Genomic DNA, 9,766 nt, shown 5'->3' with positions numbered 1-9,766 from the left:
GATAATTGAAATCTGCTTTTATTTAATTATACTTCACATAATTCATCGTTGTGTACACAAACATAAAAATAAAAGCAAGGTGCTGTGGGTAAGTTCACGAACCGCTGTTGTTGAAAGAACGAGAAATAGTGGTGAAAAACGACGACAATCGACGAGTTCCGAATCTATCCATGGGTGGCTGGGGTTTCGGTGGCGGCGGTGGCTTTTGAGCGGCACGCTTATCGCGGATCAGTTTGGCCGTGATCTCAGCCATTTGGCGGAGTTTTTGTAGTGTGGCGATTCTCTGCTGATATCCTGGACGATGTTCTTGTTTCTCGGCGGCTATCATCAAGTCGATATAGTCGGGCGCAGAAAAAGGGTGAGGCCGAAGGGCGATTTCGTCCAGTCGCTGGATACATGGATAAGTGGATTCCATCAACTCCATCAGCTGTGACTCGTATTCGTCGATTTCTTTCTGGATTTTTTTCAACAGTTGTTCATTGGTTATCGCTTCATTCTTGGCCCCTTGATATTGTTGCCGGATGGCGTCGGATGAACGCTTGACTTTCTCCTTCACCATCTCGTACCGGTACTTTTGATTGAAATGGACATTCCATGGACATTTGCAGATCATACAGTTGCCGCTTCGGTCCATGACAGAGCAAAGATGTTTATCTGCGTCATGAGCCTGTCTACAAGGGAAATGACAAGTTGTTTGGCACTTTTGACAGTTGGTGGTGAACTGGCCCGTTCCGCTCAAGTCTATTGATTTTGGAACGAGGAATTCGACTTCAAACTCAAAATTCTTGTTGGCGTCTATCTGATCTTGATTATCCGTCAGGATCTTCTTGATTTGCTGGAACTCATCGATACGTGTCAATTTAATTTGTGTACGAAGTTGAAGACCTTCAACAAGGGCTTCAAGTCGCTTTCGTTCTTCGAGCACTTCACGCGTGAGAGTCAAAGATTTGGCTTCCATTACCCCCAAATCATCGAAGAATTTGTCGAAACCGCCGACTGCCATGTCAAAGTAGGTCCGGTTAAATTCGTTCGTCTGCCGGTCGCCCTTGTTGGAAGTAAAGAAAATTGAATTGTTAAATTTATGATGAAGGGGAAGGCCGGTGGCTGGATCCATGGGCGACGGGATGCCGGCCTCTTTGACTGCACCGAGGACCGGCGGCAACGCACCGTCAGAAAACGTCACCATCAGACGAATATTATCCTTAATATCTTGGCCAAAAATAGACAAGATGGAGTCGAAAATGTACTTCTGAGTGGCCGTCAGTCTGGGGAGAGACGACTGGACGACAAAACAGACGGCCTCCAATTGTTGAATCCCGTGACGGCACTGGAAATAATCTTGAATTTGCTGCATAATTTTCTTGTCTTTCTCCAGCCCACGAGTGTCACCAAATCCTGGAGTATCGACAACCGTCAGAGAATAATTCAGCCGGGATCCTTTCATCTCGTACAAGTCGTAGGTGGTTACCAAATCCGTCTGACTATGAGCTTGAGACTTGTCGGCCGGCTCGTCGATCAGTTTAAAGCGGAAATCGTCATCCCACTCTACTCCCAGCACATAATTCACCATAGCGTTGATGAGAGTACTTTTGCCGGAACCGGTGGCGCCCAGCATCAAGATGGTCCGTTGACGACGCTTGCCGACCAACGCCAAGTAACTTGGTTCACCAAAAACGTAGTGTCCGACTCCTTGTGTTTGGACTCCGCGTTGTCTCTTTAACGGTAACTGGTAAAGGTCGATGCCTTTGGTAACCGAAATTTTTTTGCTAACACGGCGGACGATATGTGCCGCCCGTTCGGCATCTCGCAGCGTTTTCGCTTCTAGAATCTGCGAAGATGGACTGTAGAAAGTGGATCCCGTGTCATCAATGCAGACAGCTCGGACTTGGACGTAATAATTTGTGTCGGGGACGAGTGGTTCAAGTGTAATCGTCTTTTCCGTAGTGGATCTTTGTATAAATGTCGACTCGTGGCGGCTACCACCCATCCAGCAGTCAATAGAGTAAGAGCTAATTGTTACTTCGTCATCTTCATCTTCACTGTGGTGTCGATTTTCAGTGTCATCGTAGTACTCGTCATAGTCCTCATCATCGCCATAGCCGTTGTAGTCGGAGTACTCATCTTCATCCTTTTCAGAATTATCCTCATCGTCTTCCGCTTCGGTCTCTATTCCGCCTGAATTAAATTGATGATCCCAGGAAATGGTGATGCTATTGTCCGTCACGTACCGACATAAAAGTTCAGATGGTGGTGGACAAACCGGATCGATTGTCACCTCACAGCTGACCGGACTGAACGGACTCCTCCCTCCTGGTGTCACTGCGGCAACGCGAAACACGTAACTCTCCTCCGATTGCAGATGACTGATTGTAATTTCCTCGGACTGATGTTGGATGGAATCCCACCTTTCACCGGATCTATCGATACTCCGATACTGCAAAAGAAAGTTGGGCTCTTCGACTTCCTCCTCAGTCGTCCAACTGAGCGTGATCACGCCACGATGGTTCTTTTCGACTGTAACTGGACCAGGAGCTTCAGGAATGGTAAAATTCAAAGGTAGAGCCGTTCTGCAGTCGTATAATCGCGTGAACGGCGATATTTCTCCTACACCGGCACCAATACGTTCGTCGTAAAATATGATGTACCGTACGTTGGAATTGTCACTGTTGTTATTAGTCACCCAAGTTGAAAAATCTTTAGCAGCATCTAATATTCGACGACAGTTGGTTGAGATGGAATCCTTAGTTGGGGTTCCTTGATTGTCACTTCTCCAGTCTATCCAATTCGAACTTGGAGTTTGGTTGAACACTCCAACATAACGCTTCATTTCGCTAACCAACAAATCAGAAATTCCGTCCAAATTGGGCAAGTGAATGACCACAGCGTAAGATTCTTCGTTATCATGTTTCACCTCCTTTTTGAAATTTTCTATTCCAGCCACAAGCCGGACATCGGGTAATTGATCCAACATTTTAAAAGTTTTGATTTGCTGTTTCTGATGGTTGAGCCAACACTTCAGCTGGTTGGGAAGGAACGGCGATTGGGTTTCCACGGCTTTTATCTTCTTAGCCATTACATCTTCTTCCGTGATTTCTCCGCGTCGGACGGCGATTGTCCATTGGGCCAGCGCCTTGATTAAAACCCCAACATATTTGGTTATTAACTCTCCAAATTCCTTGATTCTCTTAAAAGTTGTCAGCGGAATACAGTGGCACCCACACAAATCGCCAATCAAATCGTCCGTGTCCCAACGGATTCGTTGCAAACGGTTCCATATAATTTGACAGCGAAGCACCAAATTCGGCGACACATCATGAAGATTTCGCGGGATCTTAGTTTTACCTTCTTCATTAGGCATCAATTTACTGAGTGGGTACAGTAATACTTTCAGCGGAATCGCCTTGTTGGCTGGATGGATCATTACCGCCCTGCAGGCTTCGTACTGTTCTGCGACGGGATTAGAAGTCCAGCTTTTTGCGCCGTTTTTAACTTGATTTAAATCGCTGTAGAGAATGCACTGAAAGTCTGGCGGGATGAAACATTGTCCGCCGTCCTCTTCGTCACCTTCTTGATCCTGATCCGCTTCTAAATGGTGACTATCGTCCATGAGCCGATCGGCGAATATGCGGGCGTAGTTACGCATTCTTTCGATGGCTTCGTCATCATCGTCAGTTGTCGTGTTTGACTTTGGCTGTTGACGGGAGAAAATGCAAAAAGCTTCCAGGCCATAAGTGACGGCCACGACGACGTGAGTGGCTCCGCTCTTCATTAATTTTTCTGGACGGCAAATGATTTCCAGTTGAGTTTTGGAATCGACCGCCGAAAATTTCTTGCTGGAGCTACAACAATGGACCGCCACTTCGGCTTTACGGCCAAACGTTTCCGCCTTCCAGTCCGCCCAGTCGGCCGCGTACTGCCAAGCTCCTCCAGATGGTGGACGCAACATGCCGGTCATCAGACTCATTGTCGTGTGATCATCCATTCCTAAATCAGATAGCCAAGGCCCATCACGTTGGGTTTCTTCGTCCTCATTATCATCACGTTCGGTTTGCTCAGTCGCCATCGAATGAACATCGACAGTTTCTTTAGTTTCCGTTTTAACGACGACCGAGTTAACCACATCGTCTGGATCCCATAAGCGCATATCTGAATAACATATCAAAGTATTTTCTATGTACATATTCTATGTGGTTTGAAAATTATTCGAGCTTACTTGGCACAATTGTATCTTCGGCGTAATTATAAAGTGTTCCAATGGCGAACTGCTGGCGGCCCAAAGTCATCATCTTTACACAATCCGGGTCGGGCATTTTTAACGGTGTAATTACTGAACTAACTAACGTCCGAGCCGACGAGAATTATTCAACAAAGTGACCACTGTGACCTAAAACAAAATTTTTCGAGGCTGTTGTTGAAGTAAACAAATATTATCTCTACGACTTAATAATGCCCAAATTTCCTTGGAACTGTTTGCGACGCATTCCGTGTCCGATAGCGTGATGTTGACTGGCTTCATTGCACAACTGATGTCCTTTGTCCTGCAGTGGCGTCACCTATTTAGTCCAGACTATTTCGAAATATGCCTCGTGATGCGTCCATAAAAATAGTGCGTTATCTTTATCTAGAAAACCAGTGATCTCAGTGGCTTCAATTTTAAAACCACGTATGCATTTACCAACTAGAGAATACATAAAAAGTCTATGTACAAAGTCTATGTAGGTGGGCAGGGTTTGTGCACGTGGAAAACAAATGTTGTTATCTTATAATGGATGGACTCTCGGTCCGCAATGATACATCAAAGTGATGAAATATTATTATCGCCTAATACAAAGCATCTAGTTACTAAGACTGACTTTCAAATCCAATGCTTTGGGAGATAATACTGTTGGTGTTTGTCTGTTTGAGGTTATTAATATTGACTCACTTTCTGGTGATGAAATAATTTGATCGCCCGGTTTACTAGAGGCTTTTTTTTCATAAAGTCATTCTCAGCTGTATTATTATTTTCCAACTCAATTAATACTTTCAAATACAATTCCCATTTTAAAAATAAAAACAAAAACAATGTCGATAATAAATTTGGTAAATCTACATTCACAGCTGCTGATTGATTATTATTAATGTAATTAGTATCAATTATTATGTAATTAGTATCAATTATTATGTAATTAGACTCGCAGCCACTGGTTGACTTGTAATTGGTACACAGATAACGTAATTTTATTTGCGGATAAATGAAGTATGGAACTTGTGACGATCTGTTGCTGCGCTAGTCAATGAGGCACCGTCGTAATTGTCGCCATCGTCTACAAAGGCCGTTCGAGCGTTACTATAAGTGTCATCATCGTCGTCGTAATCGTCCGATTGATCGGCAAGGTCGTCTTTTCGGTCCAAGCTCAACAGGGACTCGTTGTTCTTGACTTTACTGGTGATGACGGCCATTTGACGCAGCTTCTTCAAACTTTCGATCCGATCCTTGAAGCCGGTGCGTTTCTCCTGTTGCTCGGCGTCGATGATGAGGTCGATGTACTGCGGTGTCGAGAACGGATTCGGACGCAGGGCGATCTCGTCCAGACGCTGGATGCAGCTTGAAACCGTATTTACATGCTTCAATACTTCCCTCTCGTTTTGGTCAAGATCATTCTGTAGCACTTTGATTAGCTCCTCGGCAGTTAATTTTCTCTTCAGTTCCGTCTCGTATTTCTGTTTGATGGCATCGGATGAAGTGGCTTGTTTCTGTTTGACGTATTCCCAACTGTATGGCTGGTTGGCGTGCATGTTCCAGATGCACTTCTCTGGGCAAATGCGACAGGAACGAGTTTCCCTAGGCGTACTGAAATCCATGGCCCAGCAGTCCATCTTGCCGTCGTCGTTGGGAATACCACAGGGGTTATGACATGTGATGTAACACTTGTTGCAATTGGTTAAGTATCGACCCGCTGGAATCTCCATCTTTTGCGGCACCGTCACTTCCACTTCAAACTCGACATTTTCATTGGCTTCAATCTGCGCTTGGCTGTTTGTGATCATTTGCTTCGTCTTCCGCATTTCTTCCATCTTGGACAAGCCGATTTTGATGAGCGGTTGAAGTCCATCCACCGTCGCTTCCAGCAGTTTCCTCTCTTCCAACACTTGCTTGGTCAAAGATAGGGACTTTGTCTTCATAGTGGTTAGAACGGAGAAAAACTTTTGGAAATTTTCCATTCCCATTCGCCAGAAGAATCGGTTGAACTTGTCGACTGTGTTTCCTGACTCGCGGCTGGAACAAAAGAAACCGGAATTGTTAAATTTGTGATTGAGAGGCTCGCCAGTGTCGGGGTCCGTTGGATACGGTAGGCCCGCTTCACCAATTGCGCTCAAGACGGGCGGAACTTGGCTGTCTGCAAACGTCAATAAAAAGTTGATGTTCTCCTTGACGTCGTTGCCAAAGATGGAAAGCACCGAATCAAATATATAGATTTGAGTGGGCGTCAAACGAGGCAGGGAAGCTTGAGCCACGAAGCCAATCACATCCAGCTCCTGGATTCCGTCCTTGTCTTCGAAAAACTTGCGGACCATTTCGGTGATTTCTTGGTCCCTGTCGAGGCCTTTGGTGTCACCGTAGCCGGGCGTGTCAACGATTGTAAGAGAATACGGAACGTTGAATCCTTCCGCATGGTGGATGTCGTAGGCTGTGATACGGCTGGTCTGGCTGTCAACTTGGGAGCGACCGGTCGTCTGCTCCTCAATCAGGTGAAATCGGAAGGTATCCTCCCATTGGACGTTGAAAATATAATTAATCATTCCATTGATTAGTGTTGTCTTGCCGGAACCGGTTGCGCCCATCACCAAAATCGTTCGATGCTGAATCTTTCCTTTCTGCTGGGCGGCTCCACCTTTCCTCCCATCGGCTTTTCCGAAAGCGAAACGATCGGCCGTCGAACGCGATCCAGTTACTTTTGTAAGAGGAACAGAAAAAAGTTCCATGCCGTTTCGGTTGCCGATTTTTCTGCAGCGCTTTACAATCGTTTCGGCGAAACGGACTTCTTTGGCCAGCGTCGTCAGGCTCACTTCATCGCTGGGCGCACTGATCTCCTGTAAATCATCGGAGACGACCACAATGTTAACAAAATAAGTCGTTTCGGGTTCGAGTTGCTCCAGTCGACAGCTTGATTCATTGGACGGAATGCCCAGTTCATCGGCGGAAGACGCATCTTGCCCGTTCTGCCAATACCGAATGCGATAAGTGTACCGTTGACTTCCAACGCCGGAATTCTTCCATCCAATTTCTGCTGTGCTTTGCGTAACCAATTCAACCTCGACGTCAGTTGGAGGTTGTAAAAAGGATTTCTTGTTGTTCTCTTTCTTAGCCATCCTGGTCGGCTGTATTAATGGCGGTTGAACACTTTTCATTTGATGCTGGTTGTTATGCTGGAATGACTTCCGGATGGCTGGAATTTCTCTTGCCGAACATACCGATTCCCTGTCCGTGTTTGTTGCGTCATCTTCGTCAGCGGACGCCATTTCATCGTCCATAATTTCGCTGAATTCGCTACGACCGATGCAGGTATCGGCCGCCACTCGGAATTTAATCGTCGTCCCATTTTGTTTGGTTAAGTTATTGAGTATCAGATGATTTTCTCCCGGTTTCGTCGTTTTCTTCTGCGTCCATGATTCGGTGGAACTGTCATCCAATTGATACTCAACCAGAAAAGAATAAGGAAACCCAGGATCTTCATAGTTCCACTCTAGACGAACAGTTGATTTCTTGCTTTTGCGATTCTCTTGAACGTCAGCGATCCGCAGATCCATGGGAGGTCCGGGCAATCGACCCAACTTGCCCTTTAGCAGATTGGCAGCTTCGTAAACAGAATATTGACATCCGATTCCACTGCCAAAGGTGATACAGAAGTGGACGTGATCAATTAAGTGTTTATTCTTATTGACGTGATCGGCCAACTCGCGAATTTTCTCCAGCACTTGCTTCCGCTTCCGCTGGATCATGTGCCAAGGAAGTTTTTCGTCGTCTTCGTCATCTTCATCATCTTCTTCCGTGTCGTCTTCGTCACGTTCTACTGATGTCAATTTCGTGTAGTTATCCACGTAGTCTTTCATATCGGCGAGAATCTTGTTCGTTTTCTCATCCAGCGGCGGAACGCTCAACACCAGTGCGTGTTTCGTGTCAAAAGACTCGGCCAGTTCTTTTTCAAGTGATTTTTGATTGGCGAAGAAAGTGATGCCGGGAACGCTTGTCATTTTCCCGGCCATCTCTGACTCTGCCTGTTTATATCGCAGCCATCGCTCCAGTCGAGCCGGCTTGAAAAGCGGATGAGTTTCGGCGATTTTGGCGGCTTTTTCGATTTCATTCTCGTCGCCATTTTCACGCGCTTTCACGACACCATTTTTCCAACTTTTCTTCAAGAGTTCTTTGTATTTGCCTAGAGCGTCTTCAAATTGGCGCAGAGAGGGGCGGATGCCTTTTTTGATGGACGTGCGGATGCTATCTAATTTTGCACCGACTCGCTCCAGTTCATCCCAGATCCGGCCACAACGAACTATTAGGTCGTCGTCGACGTCTTGGTACTCGAACGGGACGCCTCCAGTTTTCCCCATAAGAAATTTCAGCGGGCAGAGACGAACAGTAATGGGAGCCGCTTTGCTTTTTTCGATTTCCGTCTTCTCTATTTGGTCGATCAGTTTCAGGCAATTCTTGTAGGCGTCCAAGACGCTGCATTCGCGAACAGCCGAAGATTGGAGATCGGCATACAGACGACATTTCACACGAGTCAGCTGTTTTTTATCGTCAAATTGCTCCTTGAACTCGTTTAACTCTTGTTTGTCGTTGAGCGCTTCTTCCATTTTCTGCGCTATTTGGGACAATTTCTCTTCGGCTTCTTCACGAGCATCTTCATCTGCTTCTTCGCCAACATCCTGAGTCAGGACGCAATAAGCTTCCGCTCCGTAAGTGACTCCAACGACGACGTGGGTAGGAACTGCTGATCCCGATTTCTTCTTCGTTTCTTCTCCGGAGGCAAGAAAAAGCGGAACGTCTTCATTGATTAAAGTTTGTAGATCCAAATGTTCTTTCCTTGACTTTACACGAAAAAATAGAATTCGAGCTACCTGCGATGGATTCGGTTTGTCGTTGAGGTAGTTACACGCGCCACGGTACTTGTTGATGAGGCCGGCCAGGACGGTTGCTTTCAAATGCTCATCCAGACCCATATTTTCCCACTTGCTGGTATTAGAGTCGGAGTCTGGGAGCTTACATTTCAGCTTGAATTTATCGTCTACTCGAGTAGCCAATGTTACTTCAGCCGATTCCCAACACTTTCGGCCATCTTAAATAATAGTAGCAAACAATTGTCAATTTTATATTAGGTGTTCATGTAATAATTATTTTTAGTACCTGCTAGAATGCTGTCGTTGCGGTAGTCGTACAAATCACCTAATTGGAATCGACCTCCCAACACGGCCATCTTAGTGATATGTCGTTCAATTGCTTTGCTGTCCGTCATGGCTTTCTATAAAGAAATTTCTTTTTTCAGTTAATTGGAATTTTGTTTCTTATTCACAGACACAGTATTAGAAATGTTGGTTTTTAGTTCAATGACAAACCTCAACTGTCGCACGGTATTGACAAGCTTGAACTTGCAACAGGTTAACAGGTGACTATAGGCTCCACCTTTCTTCTAGAAGTTTTTTAGTCTCTTGTAAGAATTTGTTTTTTAGATTTCTGATAACAATTCAATTTTAAACGGAATTTTTATGACGAATTAAGTTATTT

At 45.4% G+C, this 9,766-nt stretch overlaps 2 protein-coding genes across 2 annotated transcripts; both read right to left on the bottom strand.

The window, feature by feature from the left end:
• Window positions 1–2: 2 nt before the first annotated feature.
• On the bottom strand, window positions 3–4,513 carry LOC124351107. The gene is made up of 2 exons (XM_046801872.1): window positions 4,214–4,513; window positions 3–4,146 (listed from the first exon to the last, which is right to left on the bottom strand). Exons 1-2 carry the CDS (start codon window positions 4,308–4,310, stop codon window positions 95–97), a joined length of 4,149 nt encoding a protein of 1,382 aa, XP_046657828.1. The 5' UTR covers window positions 4,311–4,513; the 3' UTR covers window positions 3–94.
• A 469-nt stretch (window positions 4,514–4,982) lies between these two features.
• On the bottom strand, window positions 4,983–9,765 carry LOC124351106. Its single transcript, XM_046801871.1, has 2 exons — window positions 9,389–9,765; window positions 4,983–9,320 (listed from the first exon to the last, which is right to left on the bottom strand). The coding sequence occupies exons 1-2, from the start codon at window positions 9,495–9,497 to the stop codon at window positions 5,221–5,223; spliced, it is 4,209 nt and encodes a 1,402-aa protein (XP_046657827.1). The 5' UTR covers window positions 9,498–9,765; the 3' UTR covers window positions 4,983–5,220.
• Window position 9,766: the final 1 nt, after the last annotated feature.

The sequence above is a fragment of the Daphnia pulicaria genome, chromosome 7 (genome assembly GCF_021234035.1).
Source record: "Daphnia pulicaria isolate SC F1-1A chromosome 7, SC_F0-13Bv2, whole genome shotgun sequence".
In the NCBI taxonomy this organism is placed as follows: Eukaryota; Metazoa; Arthropoda; class Branchiopoda; order Diplostraca; family Daphniidae; genus Daphnia; species Daphnia pulicaria.
Note: the sequence above shows the minus strand (reverse complement) of the source record. Positions and strands in the feature narration are given on the sequence as shown.

Coding starts and splice junctions, on each gene's coding strand:
- LOC124351106 (XM_046801871.1), bottom strand. CDS start 9,497: ATGACGGACAGCAAAGCAATTGAACGACATATCACTAAGATGGCCGTG. Junction 9,321..9,388: donor CAACGACAGCATTCTAGCAG/GTACTAAAAATA, acceptor CTATTATTTAAG/ATGGCCGAAAGTGTTGGGAA.
- LOC124351107 (XM_046801872.1), bottom strand. CDS start 4,310: ATGCCCGACCCGGATTGTGTAAAGATGATGACTTTGGGCCGCCAGCAG. Junction 4,147..4,213: donor CGAAGATACAATTGTGCCAA/GTAAGCTCGAAT, acceptor TATGTTATTCAG/ATATGCGCTTATGGGATCCA.